This window comes from Psittacula echo, assembly GCF_963264785.1.
Source record: "Psittacula echo genome assembly, chromosome: 7".
NCBI lineage: Eukaryota > Metazoa > Chordata > Aves > Psittaciformes > Psittacidae > Psittacula > Psittacula echo.
In genome coordinates this window covers 30,063,457-30,083,487 of record NC_137740.1, presented here as the reverse complement: position 1 = coordinate 30,083,487, position 20,031 = coordinate 30,063,457, and the positions used below count along the sequence as shown (strand labels likewise).

The window sequence follows — 20,031 nt, the reverse complement described above, 5'->3', positions numbered from 1 at the left end:
CACATGGTTGTGCTGGACTGAGCAAGTTAAGAAAGGACTTCTGTTACCCACTGTCAGACTAGAGGTCAAGATCATACTGTGCTGCTGTTTAATGAAACCTAGCCCATGCATTCTGCACAGATCTTGGTGTCACTGAGTAGGACATGACAACTCATGCAGTCTTTCTAGCAGCACTCTGAAGAAAATCACATGTATTTGACGACTGCTCATCTGAGTAAAACTTCCTGCCCCAAGTGCTCACCTCTGTGCCCTTTTAGTGTAGGAAAAGAGGCATATTTGAGCAAACTCAAATATATAGGCCAGTACACACTCATGTACAAGGCAATCGGTAATTTTGAAATTCTAAGTTTGAGGGGGTTTACCTTTATTTCAGTGGTGAGGATCATCTCAAACTGATTGTAGAACTCCTTCGGGTTGGACAGCTGGTGTTCCTTAGCTGTTACCAAGAACTTTTCAATTTCAACAAGTGCAGTTTCAGCTCCCTCTTGTGACTGGCACTTGTCCACAGCTTGGGAAGCTAAGAGGTAGATTCCAGCTTCACACCATTGGCTTGCCTTTAGAGAAAAATGGGGTAAGAAGGACTCCATCATCACTGACAGACCACGTTGTGAAGTGCTGCTTCTACTCCACGAAATACGGATTTGCCCTAAAGTCACTAAAGGGAATCAATGCTCCTCCATAGCACCTAAGAGTTGCTGGCCACAAGTCACCTCGCCTAGATATGTAGAACAATAGCAAGTTCAGTTCAGCTCTTATGGGTTAGATGATCCAGTAACATGTAAAATAATAACAGTCTGTTAACAGGGTGTTACTGTGGTAACAAATCAAATCTGTCAGCTGTACTACCTCATTTCAGTGTTCAGCCACACAATTATCCAAACCCCAAAAAGAATACTTGAATCTTATAAAAACTCCCCAAAACTTCTTAGGCTCCCCATAAAACTCAATTAAAAGTGCTCCAAAATAGTTTTTTATTGTAAAACTTTGACAACTCTTGTTTCAGATGAGGCTGGAATGGCATGCAGACATTCTCAAAGCTTTTAGCTTGCCAGGGATGCTGGGGAGGGACTATTCATCAGGGACTGTAGTGACAGGACAAGGGGTAACGGGTTCAAACTTAAACAGGGGAAGTTTAGATTGGATATAAGGAAGAAATTCTTTACTGAGAGGGTGGTGAGGCACCGGAATGGGTTGCCCAGGGAGGTTGTGAATGCTCCATCCTTGGCGGTGTTCAAGGCCAGGTTGGATGAGGCCTTGGGTGGCATGGTTTAATGTGGGGTGTCCCTGCCCATGGCAGGGGGGTTGGAACTAGATGATCTTAAGGTCCTTTCCAGCCCTAACTATTCTATGATTCTATGATTCTATTCTGTCTAGATCAGAAAAACGGAAAACAACTGAACAAGCAGTAAGCTGTTAATTTTTAAGCACTGGAATACATTTGATTTTCATTTCAAATTTAGGCCTAGCCCATTTTTGCTTAGTTTTATTTCATACTTTTCATCATTTAAAAACCATAATTATGGGAAACTACTGCTCCGATTTTTATAGTAACAATTTCTGAATGAAATGGAGAAAAAAGGAATACTTTTTCTCTTCATCCAAATTACCTGAGCTTATAAAAATATTCATTTTCAGTAGAATCTTACTAGGGCTGTTACGTGAGAAGGTTTACTCACCTTATCTAACTGTTTATGCAGCTCAAGAGACTTTCCCAAAATATCATACTTCTTCTTGGTCTCATTGGTAAAGTCATCACAAATACGCCTGAGTTCAACACACTTTGGTCTAATAGAGTCAACTGCATAATGGTTGTTTTGGATGAGCTGTTCTCCATGGAGAGCTAGAGACTGGGCCTTCTCCAAAGGTTCCTGGCAAGTTAATTAGAAAAAAAATCCAAAGTTAGACTTCAAAATTACCTGCATAAAAAAGTCATTCCATCTCTGTAACCCCTGCTGTAGCCTGGAGGTAAAGGTTTGGACTATTAATCCAGCTGATATGTCTTACTTTATACTTACCAGCTTTGTTGTCAGTGGGTATATTGAAACTCAAGAGGTTCCATCTGAATGTCAGGAAACACTTTTTTTACTTTGAGGATGACCAAGCACTGGAACAGGCTGCCCAGAGAGGTTGTGGACTCTCCCTCCTTGAAGATATTAAAAAGCCATCTGAACAACCTGCCCTCTTGGGCACCCTGCTCTAGGCAGCCTTGCTTGAGCAGAAGTGTTGAACAAGATGACCTCCAGAAGTCTCTTCCATCCTTAATTATTCTGTGATAACTGTGATTCTGTGATCGTATGCCACCTTCTTTCTCATGTATCGGGGACATTCATTATACAAGCTTTTTCCCCTCCAAAGTTCCAAATAATAAAATCCCCTGTATTATTTTACTTACTAATTGCTGGTTTATAATGCTTTAGTTTATTTTTCATGTCAAGATATACTTTGGAAAACTCTTCAGAGTACAGTTCATAAGCTTAATCACAGTAGGATGAAATTAGAGGTGGCTAACAGGAACAGAGCATACATCAATACCTTATGTGACATGGTCAGTGAAAGGAAGATGCATGTTACTGTAACTTTTCTTCCTTTATGCTTCTATGGAAGAGCTGTGCAAAGATCACAATATTTCTAAATCTTAACCCTGTTCTTTAAAAAGATGATCACCAGCTTTTTCATTTGTTCATGTGCATCCTCCTCTAATTCAACTTAGACATTTTTTTCAATGCTTTCTACTAATGCTAAATATGATGTATATCACGTCTAACCAGCTGATGGCATTACAAAGTCCAAATGACTGGAAAAGGTGTTTATTGGAAGGCATAGATGTTCCTCAAACTGCAATGAGTCTGAACAGAATGCTCTTAAAAGTCTGGCCAAGATAACCTGTTAAGTGTTCTGAGCTTTTCAGATTGCAAAGGTGGACCTAACCTTTCCATGTTTGAAATAACAATTTTTGAATTGCATTCTAGCTTTCCAATAAATGCACTGGAACTACTGGGTCTGAACAACTCTGGCTGCTGGAAATTAAGACCTGAGTTTTCCAATTTAAAATAATGACTCATGAGAAGAAAGCAAGCATGAAGTAAGGAAAGTGACAGAGAAGTGCCTAGAAGATTATGTCCTTAGCAGGTAGAATACTATATCAAGTGCAAACCTGTCCTTTCTCTTCCAGTTGTTTCTGTTCCCTTAAGAGGTGCTCCACACGAGTCACACTGTCTCCAATGTCAGCAAAACCTGCTTGTGCTTCCATGAGAGTATCCAACACCAGTTTTACCTAAAAAACAACAGCAGCAACAAAAATAAAACAAACAAAACCACCCCAAACAAACAAACCCAACCAAAAAACACCACTGAAAATCCCATCACAAGATACTCATAAAATTATAGCAAACTGATGTCTCCTAAACATGCACCTACATCTTTTAGAAGAGTCTGCATATCAAATTTATTCTTTCAGTTTGTTCCTGCATATCAAGTTTAGTCTTTCAGCTTGCTCCAAAATGGAAAAGCCAAGGAATAAAGCAGCAATCAACTATTCCTCAAAGACTTGCCCTGCTTCTCATTATTTAGGCCCACATAGTTTTGAAGACCTGTGACTCTGGAGTCTATAATATTCCAGAGTCTGCATTAATTCAGCCTCTGGGCTGGCAGTTGGGCTTCCTGAACTGTATTGCAATGACTCTGGTGGGATTGGATTTACCATCACAGAAGTGATATTTGGTAACATCACACATAAATGCAAAATGATTTATTGAGAAGTTGGTGTTTCACACATTGGCTAAAGAGGCACTTTCCTCACTACGCCTTTTTCAAATGTTGTAAGATATCTGATAGCTGTCAAGAATTTAATTTTTGAATATCCATGCCCTGTTTCACAATGAAGGGCTTCTCTTGCAATCTCCTTTTTTTATTGTCAGTATACTTAGAGTATGAGTAAAATTTGATCTTATAAGGGAAGGATAGACAAAATGAACAAATGAAATACCTCTCTAAAGTCATGTTCAAAGTGTCGAAGCTGCAGGCATTGTTCTAGTTTTAGGTGATGCTTGGTCCAAAATTGATCAAAAGCCTTTTCTGTTTCATCCAACTGAGCTAACAACCTGTTAAGAAATCAGAATTAAAAGAACTTATTTATTTCCTATAGTTCATTTATTTTCAGTTACACCAATTGATGGCAGAAAGCAAAGTAGGGAGATTGTGGGGAGCCTATAATGTAAGAAGGCTCTATGTCAACTTTCCCTTTAACAACAGAGAATGAAATTTGCAGTGTGACAGGCAGGAGTGTAGCTGAAGAGTGACAACTACATGGTTCCACTGTGACAGTTTCAGTCCTGCCTCCTGACCTGCAACAGGAACACAGAGTTGTTCCACATGCTGGCAGCCAAAGGCAGCTGTCTCTCTTTAGCTTCCACCCAATTCTTCAACAGTAGTTCACCCCAGACTACTGAAGACTGAATATGATGCAACTATTATTTTAAGGAATGTTTAAAGCAGAACTCTACAATTTGTTCATTTTCTTCACTCATCAGAAATAGGCAAAGACTGAATAATTTTCCCAGTCAATTAAAAACAATAGATTAGAAGCTCATAATGCCTCTCATGGATATTGTTTCACTTTGTGTAAATGATGGAACATTTATTCACAAAGAAATTGGTATCAAGGCATCACACATCTTGAGTAAAATGTCTGACACCAGACTAGTGAATCATCTTCACAGTCTTTCAATGATCTATTAATTGTGCTACAAAGTAGAACAGTTTAAATGGAGGAAAGGAGGAGGAGAGGAGGAGGAGAGGAGGAGGAGAGGAGGAAGAGAGGAGGAGGAGAGGAGGAGGAGGAGGAGGAGAGAAAACAAGTCTTTTCTGAAGATACTATATTTCAATAAGCTGGCGCTCTTTGGGCGGGCAAGGGACAAGGCCTGATCTCCTACAAGCTCAGTGAGTACTGGAATCATCATATTGGGAAAAACGCTAATAGCTCCCTCTTATTCCTCTCAAAAACCAAGTCCTGTTTTTAATCTATCCCTGAAAAACATGTTTTTAATCAAAGGTAGTTGTTGAATTCAAGATGAATTTGCAAATTCTTTTGGGATGACTGTTCAAAAGATTTTAAAGTAATTCAGTGAAAAATATCAGCTCAGCTTTACTTCTGGCTGCTTTGTTCCCAGTGAATGCAAACGCACTGAAACACTGGCACAGCATTTCTCTTTCCACTGCATCACATGCCACAGCAGAAACTTATACATGGTTACTAAAAGCTTTATGGTAATAACTAGTATTGCAGGAAAGAATAGGGGTTTCTCTTTCTCTGTGCAGCTATGAAGAGGAATGCTTCAGAGTATCACCTTCATCTGTTCTTCCCTGAGTGTTTTCACAGACGTGCACAAGCATATACACTCTCATCTTACATAGATTCAGATGCCGCTTTCTAACCAGGCATAGGAATTTGGAGGATGGATATGTTACAGGGAAAGTAAGTCTCACATCAGATCTTCAGCCAGGTAGTTAGTGGTCCAACCAAAAATTACGAAGACATTCAGGACTGGTTTGAACTTGCCTTGACAGTTTAATCAGGTAACTTCCTCAAAGCTATTCCCTTCTCTGAATTATGTATCAAATATATCCTGAACAGCTTAACCACTGGGAATTTCTCACCTGCATATTTACATCATTTAAGTTACACTTGTATTTCTTACAGATAAATTAGCAACTTGCACAAGGTAATCTATCTTCACTGACCTTTCTACTGTTGCGACATTTTCCAGTTCATCTGAACTGAGTTTGCAGTTGGCGCTTCGGGTGACTGGCTCCCTAATGCATGTCAGTAGGGTGGCTCCCTGCTTCACAGCTAGTTTCAGCTCATCCTGAGGGGAAAGAACAAGCCAAACAACTTGTATGTACTTACTGTATCAATGCTCACATCTCTCAGATGTACAACATAGTAACGTTAAAGGAAAAATCTTTCATAGGTTGTTAAATACTTTGAACAAAATATAAATGCTTACTAAAGATGAAATTTTTTTTAGAAATGTTGAGACTAAATCTATTCACATTGAATGATAGATATATTTCTAAGAAAAGGAACAGCATATAGCTTCTGAGAAGACTGCAATTCTGACCTGGCAACTTGCAAAATAAATTATTCTACCACAAATTGAATGTGTGCTGCAGATTGTTCAGTGACCTGAGGGACTGTGCTGAGACATAGCACTTCTTAATGGAATTTCCTTAAACAACCTTGTGACAAGCTGAGACACAGTATGTCAGCCATCAAGGAGTAATCCACAGAAGGAGGCGTCCTCCAAGCATGAAACATGAACAACAAAAAGGACAACGAAGCTCAAACATTAACATGTCAGCTAAGGAGTCCCCACATCACTGCACACTTCTTGTGTGAAACTTGTTCTTGTGCTAATATAGCTTAAGTAGTATTTTTTCTCTTGTGTTTAACTTAAGGTGTTTGTTGACAGCAGTGATGTTTTCTTCTTAGCCTTACTCTACAAAGCCAAGTCTCTTTGAAAAACAAAACAAGTCATCATCTAGTTAGATCATTCTGTCTATTTCTGGATTATCCTTAAATCTGGTCTAGTGTGAATTCATCCTTTTTGATGAACTCTTCATCAGGAGCCCATGCTATTCCAGATGTGACCTTATAAGACTCTCATACAGCAGTGACATTCCCCTGTTCTATTATTCCTGAAGCTGCAAAAAGTCCTTTTTCATAGTTCAATCAAATCAACCTCCTGAACCCAGGTTTCTGTCCTCTTCAGTAATTTCCAGACAATGGAATCCCAAATGATGGCAGAAAATTTTGTTGAATCAAAAATCGTATATTGAACTGATGGTGCTGTCTTGAGACAATATTCACCTTCAGCTTGCTGTGGTGGTCAGTGTGTGCAGAGAGGAGCTCCTCTGTGCACTGTACATCGTTGGGAAGTTCAGTTTCTGCTAGGTCTGTTCCAAAAGTCTGTAGCATCTGTGCTGTTGTTTTTACTGTCATTGCAAAGTTTTCAATAGCCTGGGAAAAACAAAAGCATAAAGTCACGGACTGGTTATTTCTCCTTAGCCCTGTAACAATGCTTAGTCCTTCAGGCATACTGTGCTGCAAGTATTACATGCCTGTAAACCTGGCCATGTTGGCAGATACGCTAAAAGTGATAAGATAAATCCCTGTGTCACAAATGATCTTTTCTTAGGCCTACAGGTATTGTCACCTCCATGAACCAGCTGGGGAACTCCCAGAGCTTAGCAGACATAATGAAACCACAGAGGACATCAGCTTCAAAGTCAGGACTGGAATTTCAGATCCTCTGCCCATGCTTGCTGAGAAACTGTACTGTGTTTAAAATTTTAATGAAGGATTTATTTAAGTTGAGGGGACTCTGAAAGTATTTAGGGCAAAGCCTTTTTACATTTATATTTACACAGCCATTGTTCACCCAGAAGCAATCTGTCTTCCCTCTGGCTTTCAAAAATGTGCATCTTCATCCTGCCTATCTGTACTTGATGCACTCCAGTCACTCCCTCCCATCTGTTCATATTAGTACACAAATACAAGAATGACTCACTGCAAATATAGTTTAAATACATAAATTCATTGGAGCGTTGCTTTTTCTTTATATCTTTGGTGCATCAACACGTAACTTGTCAGAAAACTTTGTTTTTTTCTGAAGAAATGGGAGGTGAGAAAGGCTCAAAAACAATGCTGCCTTTTCAGAGTAGAATATACTGTTTAGACTTGCAAGTTATGATAAAAAACTTTTTATCTAGGAGCAAGTAACTGCATGGGATTTTTTTTTATGATCATGTCCCAATTTTTTTTTAGGGACTGCATTGTTTTGTTTAGAAAAACAGTATTTCATTCTTAACACTTTCTGATCTAACCCACCCAACGGCTTGAGTCAGTCAACAGCACTAGGAATGCTTTTATACCCAGTCAGACTCTACATAGTTATTGCAAGTTGCATTCCCTTCTCCAGCAATGATGGGAATTCCCAATTTGCAACCATGACAGTTAAAATCATGCTGTGTGCTCAGTGAAAAACAAACTAGAGGTGGATCATCGTTCAAAAGATGCAGAGAGAAATTACATTCCACATATGTGATCTGAAACATGTCCCAGGTGAGTCAACGCTAGCAGAGTTCTTAACCTTCTCCCCTTTTTTCCCATAAATTCTTGCTTGCTTTCAACATAAGCAGTACAGACTTGCATATGCTCTGGCTTAGTTCTTTGCAGCTGTAGCCTGCTGTTCTTATCACTGAAACTACTGGATTAAAGTTGGCTGAAATGTCACACTTCTGACTGCAGCACAGACATAGCCATCCACAATCAAAGGCCATTTACTAAGAGCCACAAAAGTACTTTGTGAGCAAAAAAGCTCATAGGCTCCCAGCTATTCAAGGTAAGAAAGCAGAAACAAAGAGCTATGAAGTGAGATTGCTGTTTCACTATCATTTAGCAACAGTTTAAAGCTGTTTTAGAAAAAAAGCACTGGCAGGACAACACATGAGAACACGAGGAGCAGCAAAAGGCATGAAGATTGTAGCTTGGCAAGACTGAAAGTGGGGTTGTTTCAAGGTGCCATGGAGGCTGACACTGCCCTGATGACAACTTCTTATCCAGCAGAAATTCCTTGGCTGCCTGCATCATGAGCTTATAGTGTTTCACTTAATAGCACGCTTGCCTCCACCCTCTCTTGTGCATGAGTAATCACAAACCTCTCCTATTTATGAGTAATAAATTATTTCATATACCTGGGTTACATCTGTGGGTTTGTTTTTTTCTCCAAGTCTTTGTGCTTGGTAAAAGCTTTTCAAACAAATTTAACCAAAAGATCTGAGGGCTACGTCATCTTGTCACCTCAACATCACCTCAAATCTTGGCTCATTTTTATCTGCATATTTTCCAAAACTATTTATTCATGCTTTCTGTAAACCCCTGTCATTAATAAACAGTACAGCCTTTCTTGTACCTCTTTTTACTCCCCTTCCTCATTTTTTCAAGCCTTTAGCTGTTTGAGAGCTCATATAGATGATTCCTTCAGACTTACCCCTCCTATAAGGACAGTCGCATATTTTTGATACTTTTAACATGTAAGCCTTTCATATATCTCAAGTCTAACCTCAGTGTAGTCAACACAGCTATGAATGCGTTCAGACCAGTGTTAGAGGAAATTTGGATTCTGTGTTTGCATATTTAGAAGCTTGAAATATTTGGTGGTTCTCTAGGAGAGTAAAATTTAATTTCATAAGGACAGTAAAGCACAGAAAGTGATAACAGGGAAGTGACGAAAGTAACAAAACTGACCTGACTTAACAAAGCTACCTCAGAAAATCTCTTTTTCCAAGCGTTAGATCTAACATGCGGGTCAGCAACAAAAGACTAAAACCCAAGACTGCTCAGAACACTGCAAAACCTTGGGGCTACTTAGGTATGAGTTCTAACATACCACCCTTGGAAGCAGACCCATAGATTCAAACACTGCATTCAGTCTTTGGGAAATTAATTCATTTTGCAGGATCAGAACCCAGCTTTGCCCATGTTTACTTAGATAGGATGAGAAAATATCTAGGCTGCTAATCTTCCAGGGCTTGGGGTCTGTTTTTTGTAAATGGTTACCTTTTCTGGGTGCCATAAGGAATTGTTTCATTGTTTTGAAGCAGCCACTGAAATGCATTAACCAACCCAAAAATGGAACAAACAATCAAACCTGTAACAAGTTTCCTCAAAGGCAATAGAATAAAAAGGTTTTCTGCCTTCCTACAATTAACTGCCTTCCACTGCTCAAAGTAACACATAGCTGGACTACAAGTTTACATAGCACGGAAACAAAACCAAAGAAATAAAATCAAGTGTTTTGAGTATTTTTCTTCTCTTAAAGCCATGGACATAATTAAAGTGAGAATTTTGACCTTTGATTCAGTAAAGTGCTACAAATTATGTTCAACTTCAACCATGAACTAGAGGCCTATGAATGTCATCAATTACTCAAAAGATAGGAATGTGCCAAAGAGCCTTGCTGAGTAAGGCCATAGTCCAGGTCAACAGTGAGATACAGATCACTACTTCTGTTAAAGACATTTGGGGAACTTACCTTTCTCTATTTGAGTCATGGATTTCCTCTTTCCATAAGTCCCTAGGAGAACCCATAGGTTGAAATGCAGCTGAAGAGTTACTACTCAGTAGTTGCTCTGCATTCATCATCTGGACAATTTTGGATGTAGACATGTGTGTAAGAACACCAATACTCACAGTTCGGTGATGTATCCACTGACTGTGGCCATACTCCAGGGTTCCTCCCAGCTCCCGAGTCAGCTGACTTTTGTCAATATAGCCATGCAGATCAGAGACAGAATTTAACATGATGATCTGAAACAAATCCAGACACAATGGACTGACAGAAATAACAAGCCCTTTCAATCATCGTTCCTAGGATCTGGGTTTGCCTTAAACATCTGACCAAACTGCAGTTCTACCATAGCCAGTAAGTTCCCATTATGTACTTATTCATGCAATGGATGGTTTATTTTCACTAGATTTTCATCACAACATGCATATGGCTATTCTTGAACTAACCATAATTTGGCATCATCTTGCTCCTTGCTAGGCTGAAGATGCAGTCATTCTGCATGTACATCAAAAGCAAAAGTATAGTGATTATAATGTTCTCAAAAACTTCCATGAAATAATTTTTGTATTTTCTAGGTAACTGTTATTTACAGAGAAACCAAGGAGCAAACAGGTTAAACAGCTCCCTCAACACCAACCACCTGACGCAAGGAAGTGCTGAAATGAGAGATTAAGATTTTCCTTTCAGCTGTATCATTTTTATGGCACTGTATGTCCACTGAGTACACTGCATTATTCCATTTTAAACCATAATGAAAGAGAAATGGGAGACAAACCTAAACAGATTTTCTTGGTTTAAAGAGTCTCCTTACCCCTAGACATGCTTAATGAAAGCAAAACTAGGTTTGCATTCAGCTTTGGGTAAACAGTATTATCTTTGGCGAACACTTTAATTATGCCTTGTCTAACATCTAGAAAATACACCATGATTTCAGGCACAGAAAACAAGATTTTGAGCAAAAAATGACTAGAAATTTTAAGCCTTATGCTTTAATATATGTCAAATGTATTACTTCACTCTGACTATGCATATTAACAGCTCCAAGAGAGAATGGTAAGTACACTTGCAAGCTCTGCGAGCAATGAGATGAGCACAAATGTGTGGAGACAAGAGGATGTATGGTTCTAGGCTGACAATGCTCTAAGAAAAGCCTTGAGAACAAACATGAACAGGTTTTTAGCTGATCTTTGTTACAGAATCATACTAGAATAATTTAGGTTGGCAGGAACCTCAGGTCTCTAGTCCAACTTCTTTCTCAAAGCTAGGTCAGCTGAGATCAAACCAGGTTGCTCAGGGCATTCTGGAAGCCTTCAAGGACTGAGACTGTCCAACCTCTTTGAGCAGTCTGGTCCACTGCCTGATTACCTTTGTGGTGAAAAAGTTTTTCCTTAAGTCAGAACTGCCCTTGTTTCACTTTGTGTCAGTTATCTCTTCTCCTACAGTCATGCACAACTTGGCTGCATACTTGGAGAAACTGGAAAGCTGCTGGTATGTTGCATTAACCCTCCCAAGCTTCCCCTTCTCCAGGCTAGACAAGCCCAGTTGCCTCAGCATCTCCTTATAGAGCACATGCTCCAAGCCCTGACCGTCTTGTTGGCTTTCTGTTGACCTCACTTCATTTCTTTTGTATTGGGGTAACCAAAACTGGAGAAGGTATTCTCAATGCAATCTAGTAAGAGCCAAATAAAGCAGGATAATCACTTGTCTCAATCTGCTGGCTATGCTCCTGTCAGTACTGTTGCTGTGAATGCAAGATGCAGACAGATTCCTTTGTTGACAGTGCACACTGCTGGCTCATGTGCGGCTTTCTGTCTACCAGGTTCTCAGGTCCTTGTCAGCAGAGCTGCTCCCTGGGCAGTTAGGCTACAGCCTGTGTTGTTGTCAACAATACAATACTGTTTGTTGTTGGGACAGAAGAACAAGGGCTCTTCCTTATTGAGGAAGAAAGTCCTTCCCAGTTGCAGGACTTTGTCACTTATTTATTTCATAATATACTCGTCAGCCCATTCCTTGAGCTTACATCCCAACGGCTCTGTTTTTCAGCGTACCCGCTGCTCCCCAGTTTAGTGTCATCTGCAAACTTGATGACAGCACACCATGTTACCTCTTCCACGTCATTGATAAAGATGTTAAACAGCAGATATGACTACATAATTCCACTTGTTGCCGACCTCCAGGTAGAGTATGACCCATTAACCATTATCCTCTGAGCCCAATCATGCAACTAGTTTTTAAATCCATCTAGTTGTCCACCCATCCAGACTTCAGCATCCCAACTTGGATAACAAGAATATTGTGGGAGATGCATCTGGTCTCATGAACCTGTATGGGTTGAATACTCTCAAGTAGTCCTTAACTCAGTAGTTCTTCACTTCCAGCAGTTCATCTTCACCTTGAAACCAGCTGCTAATACAGAGGTCAGAAGACCTTGTTGGTGAAGAAAGTGAGGCAAAAAAAGCACAGAGTATCTGAGTGAAAGCTAAAAGGGAAAAGTATTCCATGAATGTGTTACCAAACACTGTCTTGTTATAATCAAGAAAAATCAAAAAACCACATCATCCTGGAGTAGCCTCAGATTGGAACATGCAGTCTATGCACTACTTGTGAACTGCAAATTACCTTTAAAAAAGTAGGTCTTAACTGCCTCGTAACTCTTCCTCATCAGAGTTGTTGCTGACAAATTGGAAATCTTTTGATAATCCAAAGTTCACTGAAACTACAGAAGAACACTGTCATAGAATCTCAGAATGGTTTGGGTTTGGAAGAGACCTTAACAATCATCTAGTTCCAACCCCCTGCCATGGGCAGGGATATCTTCCACTAGACCAGGTTGCTCAAAGCCCTGTCCAATGTGGCCTTGAACACTTCCAAGGTTGGGGCATCCACAACTTCTCTGGGCTTTTCTTTTAGGAAGATGTTTGCTTTAACCCACTATGCTCAGCATGAGCCACAAAGCACATCAGCTATGGTGCTATCTGACAGGGCACAAGACTTTGGCCTGCAGGCATCTCTGCAGGAGGAAGCCTAGGAGCAATCCAACATCCACCTAATAAACCCGTCTTACAGAGGCTTAGCATCTTCTGCTTCTTGCCAGACTGAAGACATCCACATTCATACTGTCTTGTAGCATACAAGACAGTAGCAGTTTAGAAGAGGAGGGCCTGCATAAGCAGGCCAGCACAGGACACAGAGCTACTGTGGGATTGCTTTGCGATGGGTTAGGCCATCTGAAAGAAGTCACAGCCTACAAAGATCAAAGAAGTGCTTGCTATGGACAAATTATTCAGCTTTTTGTGTACACTATGAAGCTGGTTTAATTCACTTCCCAGAAGGAGAGGTTCCTTAGGTAAATCTCTAGGTGTCCCCTTTAAATTTCCAGATTTTATCTCAGTTGAACGCTGGTGTATCTCCTATATTTCTGTACCTTGCTCTTGGGTAATGATATTTAATCAAGTCACTATCCCAATAGAGATTTATCTCAGGGGGTTTTATTAATCACATTTGTATGTCAATAAGTCATATAAATCCTGCATTTCCTTATTGTGCCTGGTTTATTATTTCAGCCTTTATTTCCTGTTCTTATTTGACCTTCTGGCTTCTAGTCAATTCAGTGTTGATTTAACCCAGCAAATCTACTGAATATATTTGCAGTCTGATAGTTCAGATAAACTATTTAACAAATGTTTCCTTAACAAATGCACACCATATTATTGAAGCCCCTTTTCAAATGCTTACGTCCTGGCCCTGACTCATGTGTTGTGATAGGAAATGCAACTCATTCACAGCACAGTTATGACATTTACATTGTCATAGTGCCCAATGCAGAACATGAACAAACACCTGCAAACAATCTAAAAGCTGATGGTGGCATTAGATAGGTACTGACACCTAATTGCTTGAGTAAGGATAACTCCAATGGGACGAGAATTCTCTGGCCCTCTTCTCATGCTTGGCATGTAGGATGCAATTTTCAAGGAGGACAGAGAGATGTCACTCTCAGTAACTAACCCCATCTGAAACTGGGGTAACACAGGGGCATGCCTGTGTTGGCATGGTCTTTTTAGGATGGGCTGCAAACACAGGTGAAAGGCCCCTCCACAGATCATGACAGACCCCAAGAACTTAAGACAGCTTTAGCACAACCCTAAGCAATTTATGATAGCATCAGGCATATGTGGACAGCATGTATATAAATTTGAAGACTGTCTACAGCTATCTGGGCAGGAGGCAGGCAGATCTAGCAACAAGCATATCATTCTCTTAGTTTTGTAAGACTGCCCTAATAGCTCTGTGGACAAACTCAAGATGGCTCAAAATCTGAATGGCCAAGACAATCCCAAAGTAAACTCATATCTTGATTTTCCTGCCCATAAGAAAGATGAGTTACTATTTAATACTTACTGCAGTGCTTGATCCCTGCCCAGAATTAACCTGCCTTCCAACTTTGATAGTTTCAAGTTGAATTTGAAATTCAACATTGTCATCAAATAAACTGTTAAAAGTATAAAAGATGCTGAATTGTTAGAAAATGCTAATTCTTGGTGAAGTTGTCCCTTCCTAGGCTGCAGTTGCTGGTACAACAGTTGCTATAGCAACAGATTGTGGCTTATTAAATACAGGAACATCCAGTTTTTAAGGTGCTATAAAATTGAAAGATTTTGTTTTGTAGCCAAACATGTATTTTTACATCAGTTTTGCATTTCAATTACCAAAAACTCACCCTTGACAAACTACAGTCAACATTAGAGTTAATCCACAATAATGAAATGAATATTTGTGGTTCCTTTTCTGTATGCATTGTAACAAACGGGCTGCTGTCTCTTACTTCAGAAGAAGCACGAAGTATTTTAAACACCTAATCTTCAAACTTAGGTATTGACAGGGCTAGAATCTGTTGGAGGAGAGCCACGGATCTTTTGCAAAACTATATAAAACCACAAGCAAAATCCAAAACAATCATATGAAATCATTCCAGTACAATCATTGTGGAACACAGTATGAATCTGGTCCAGGATGAAATACCACCAATAATCATAATTCAAGTTTGTTTATAAACCACTTTGAAACCACATGCAAACATGCAGCTATGAACAACTCCCTAAAAAGCTCTCTTAGAATAATCTAAAACTTAAACTCTTTCAGAAATGCTAACTTACAGCATATGCCAAGTGTATGTATATAAAAAGAAGTAAAAACCAGACTTTGAAATCTTGAGGGCATGGGTATCAAAGGCATTAAGAACAGATAACGCTATGCAGGCATTTAACAGGGCACTGTCAGCAGCCCCTTGGATAATATATACAATAGTACCGAATTCAGCCCTAGCCTTTCACTGCTCTGTAGTACTATATAGTTATGTTTGTCACCAAAGTGAGAAGATCTACCTCTACCTACATCAGGGGAATGGCTCCAATGGACTTATATGTCAATACTTAAAAAACAAGTCACATTTTATAGCTAGACTGACATGGGAGCATGTCCATTAAATACTGTGAAACATCCACTGGTAATTAACTCTTTAACATTACTATTACACAAACCATACAGACCCAGATAAAAGCCCCCAGTTGCCGAATACAATAAAATTTCATTTACTGGGTTATAGAAATTGCTGACACCTGATAACTGCAAACACTGAGATAAAGAAAACACATGGGCAAAAAATACGTGCTTACCGGTACCTTCATTTTAAAGTCATCTCGATAGAGTTTAATGCCAATGTCAGCGATTGCCCTTTGGATAAAGCGGGAAGGTCTCAGGACAAACACTAGCTGCAGGTTTCCTGGAAATGCTCCCTGCAAGAAACATGGAACTATTAGAAGGCATAACTCTGCCTTACAGGAAGGCCACAGGAATTTTCAGCCAAGTGTTTCCTAAAGAGGGCAAAGCATGTAGGACTTCCTGAACCTTGCTCAGTCCAGCTGCTAATAGTATCAGCTGGTCCATTCAGTATGTGCCCATTGTCACAATCTCCAAAGCTGATAGAAAGACTGCCCCCTTTTTACTGCCCAGCCATGCATTGTTTTCTTATATGGATTTAGCAGAGAGCTCTAAAGTTTCTTCACTAGCACCTTCCTCCCCGAGATCTGAACCACACCAAGCCCCCTTTGTGCTACCACACCACAGGTTTTACCGTTTTCCAGGCTGCCGCCACTAGAGGGCAAAACTGGCTACCAACGTTGGACTTGGTGAAAGAAGGTGGTGGCACAGAGGAATTCCCCAGGCTGACCTACCTTCTCCTTCTGGAACGGGTTTTTAATATTTTTAACCTCGCATATTCTTCCCCACACACAGGCACTCAACACATTCATCAGACATGGCTCTGTCTGCAACACCCATCCTACATCTCTCATGCACTCCTCTGAGCTCATCAACATAAAAAAGAAAGAACAATTTCTAGAAGAAAGCAGCTAAAAAGAACAGAGAATGAAAAGTAATTCTGTTTAAATTCCTGGAAAAAACTTAAAGGTGCCTTGGTCATCCCTCCTACGCTTCTGCGTATGCGTGCTTGCTCTCACAGCACATATTCCTATTAATAGGTGTATAAAACCAGCTGCTTTCGTTGGCACTGAAAATCAGTGCTTAGCTCTGACTTTTGCAAACAAGATAGAATAAGCTGTTATGAGTTTCTGACAGAGATCGCTTACTACCACGCAAACAGAAGCCCCTTGAGATCTGTTTCTTTCGTAAGGAGGCCACATCATCACATCAGTGCACAGAAGTGTACGCCTGTTATACTCTTCTAGGAACCAACTTCAAATTACTAGAATTTGTATTGCAGTCAACCCAGCAAATAAGGAATTTGTCTTAATTCGGCAGTAAATAAGGCTGTGGAATTTGTTTCTGCATCTTCCTCCCTCTTTTATTTAGCACTCAAGAGCTTCAGGGCAGGGGAGAATCTGCATCCACAGCCAGAAAACGTGAGCTAAAAATGAGCACATGAAACTGTATCCTGTGCTGAAGATAATTTTAACTTCCAGAAGACAAATAACAAAAGTAAGCACTTACTGCTATCCGTGTCAGGGATGCCTTGACTGCACTCCATTTGTCCCGTCGTCTGTCTATGATGATGATGAATCCGATGCTGGCAGCCTCCAGACTGCAAAACAGATGAAATAAGTATGCTGGGTTACATGGAGATACTCCCATTCCAAGGAAGTGTACTGCAGCAAAACACAGCCTCTGTCAGATCACTGTGTAAGCCCATTATGAAAATGCAACGTAGAGTGGAAAGAATGAGTATTTGGCAGAATTCACATGAAAACAAAAGCCGACAAATTTTCTCTTTCCAGCGTGAGGCTAGCAGCTTACACAAGACATGAATACTTTATCTGCTTAATCTCTCAGCTGCTAGGCTACCCTGCTACCAAACTAGGTGATACAAATAGTTCAGGATCATGAATTACACTGTGCTGTATTGAAGACAAAAAACTCAGATATTGTTTTCTCTGCAAAATAATTCAAGTTACTGGACACCGCACTTCAGTCTTCATTCTCCAAGTATGCTGATATCTGACAGGGACACTTAGCTCCAAGGGAGCCTGTATTCCCAACTGTTCCCCCTTGCTTGTGTACACAATGCCCCAGGAATTCTGGTAGGCAAAAGGAATTGAAGAGTTCTATCTTGCCAACCACAAAGTGGTTCTAGGGTTGCAAGTCATTCAAATATCCTTTTAACATATTGGCTAGAATAACAGTTACTGTTCCTTCTCAGTATTTTTCAAGGAGGATCTATGAGGCAGTGATTTGATGCTCTGTCCCATCTATGTAGGCCTCATAAATATCCCATCCTCTATCTCTCTCTCACAAAAATCCCACTTTGGTGCGCAGGGCTTCAGTGGGATTGCTCTACTCTGCCTCCCAGGAGTGCTCAGAGTTGGGGAGAAGTCCCTGGAAGCTATAAGCACACACAGAGAAAAGTTTCCAGAAATGTCATTACAGCAGGTTGGCTCAGTCATCTCTGGACAAAACAGGCAGGCAGAAAGAGCATAAATTACATAATCAAAGGACATACTGCAATCAAACACCCAATCACAGATTTAAATCAAAAGAAATTGTATAAAACATTTCCTTGATCCCTTTTCCATTGTCCATACAAGAAGCAACCCATGAACACCATTTTCATGGGTCATTTTGTGCAAACGTGTCAATAATCAACAAAGAGCAACACTGAGCTTCTGCTGTAGCTCTGCAGGATTAAGAACAGCAATCTGAAAGCCAAAGTGTTATGCAAGTCCAAGTTGCCATGCAAGTGTTCTTAATAGCTCATACTGGAAAAGAAAACTCACCGATTTTCCCACTTCAATATTTTTACATCATTCCTCTGAGAACAACAAAATTCAATGACAATAGATGACCTTTCCTCTTAAGTACTGCAACATGCAGCTCTTTCTTTAGAGGAGAAAAAATGTGTTTGCAGCAGAGCCTCTCAAGCAGCGAAAGTAATTAATCCATTTTTCCTGATATATATATATATACACACACACAAAAATATACATATCCTTCAATAGTTCAACAAAGGCTTCAAGGAAAACAAATGGCCAGCTCGGTATCGATGCATTTGCTCTAGTTGTTAGGGAAAAAAATGTTCAGATGAAGGCAACAAAGAAATTGTATGTATTGCAGACTGTTACAAAAGGGCGTGAGAAACTAAAGACAAAAGTCTCAACCTGGGGGCTTCCTAAAGTACCCAAAAATCTGCACTGGTTTTATCAAACTGCTTCTGCTGCTGGGACCAAAAATTGCTTTGGAAGGCTGGAAGTCATGAAAAGCCTGGGCAAATCAGCCTCAACCTCCAGATCACCAGGTAGTATCTCTGTGGACAGAGTGCCTTGTCTTGCCTAATGGAGACATACAGGATGAGGGCAGGCTTTTTCTCTCTGCCTTGACAACCAATATTGCTGCATTGGTGCCAGGAATTCTGGTTATATTAAACAGAGAAGGCTGTGGTAGACTTGCTGATAGTTTGGAAATCAAAACAAGCATAAAGCCATGCATCATTTTCCTCCTTTGCTTGTGTAATATATGTCAAAAAAAAAAAAAAACAAAACCCAAATATCTTTGTTTAATAATGTGCCAAGAAACATTTAGGACAACTATAGAAAGAAAACAACTGCTAGAAATTGTAGGGTACAAACATGTTTAGGTGTCACAAGAGACAGGAAGGGTGCTTTTTTGCTTGTCTATTCTTATATAATACCTCAGCCCAGCATCTCACTCCAGAAAGTTCCAGCCAAAAGGCTGGAACCCCCACTCCTCAGCGTCAGAGCTGCATCCACCCTGGGCACATTGGTCTGCCAATCCTGATGCCAACAGCCCCAGTTATTCTGCTTGCTACAGATGAAACTGGAAGCTACAAGCCCCCAACTAATACAACCACCACCACTCCAAAAGGCAAAAAAGCCTTTGAGAAGCTGTCAAATAAAACACACTCTAAAAACCAGACTGAGGTGCGTTGCACTCAGTTCCCTGGCCTAGGGAACAGGAGGCCATCCAGTCAACACTGGCTGCTGTCTGACCATCCAGTCCACAGAAAACTGACTTGTAAAAGACAGGATCACACTCATTAACAAAACGAGTTATTAACAAACTCTCCTACATACGATCCACCAGTTCTGACTAATCCAGAATAAAGTTTGTAAACATTTGATGCTGATAATACTAACACTTCTCATAATCCAGTGCTCCCAAAAACAACCCCAGCACCCTCATGGGCCTCTTGGTAAAGCACAGACTCAAGCATGCTCTGGCCCCATACAAGTGGAGATTAGCTCTTGGATTTACAGTTCTTCAGATGACCAGAGAAATGTGTAATCAAAGGATACACATCCCCCTTGGGTTTCTTTACTTTTGCTGGGAACAGGATTTGGTCCAAATACATGGTTAACCAGAACAATTACAA

The 20,031-nt window shown here is 40.2% G+C and overlaps 1 protein-coding gene across 1 annotated transcript in view; it reads right to left on the bottom strand.

Annotated features, from left to right (window-relative positions):
• Positions 1–20,031, bottom strand: part of MCF2L2 (MCF.2 cell line derived transforming sequence-like 2) — a gene marked incomplete at both ends in the record, with an annotated part of 161,846 nt that overhangs the window by 104,339 nt on the left and 37,476 nt on the right. Inside the window, 9 exons of the mRNA XM_080623389.1 lie at positions 363–554; positions 1,677–1,868; positions 3,155–3,274; positions 3,986–4,100; positions 5,740–5,864; positions 6,869–7,018; positions 10,253–10,369; positions 15,806–15,925; positions 17,139–17,229. Of these exons, the coding sequence (XP_080479515.1) occupies positions 363–554; positions 1,677–1,868; positions 3,155–3,274; positions 3,986–4,100; positions 5,740–5,864; positions 6,869–7,018; positions 10,253–10,369; positions 15,806–15,925; positions 17,139–17,229 (1,222 nt within the window). The remainder of the gene's footprint in view (positions 1–362; positions 555–1,676; positions 1,869–3,154; positions 3,275–3,985; positions 4,101–5,739; positions 5,865–6,868; positions 7,019–10,252; positions 10,370–15,805; positions 15,926–17,138; positions 17,230–20,031) is intronic.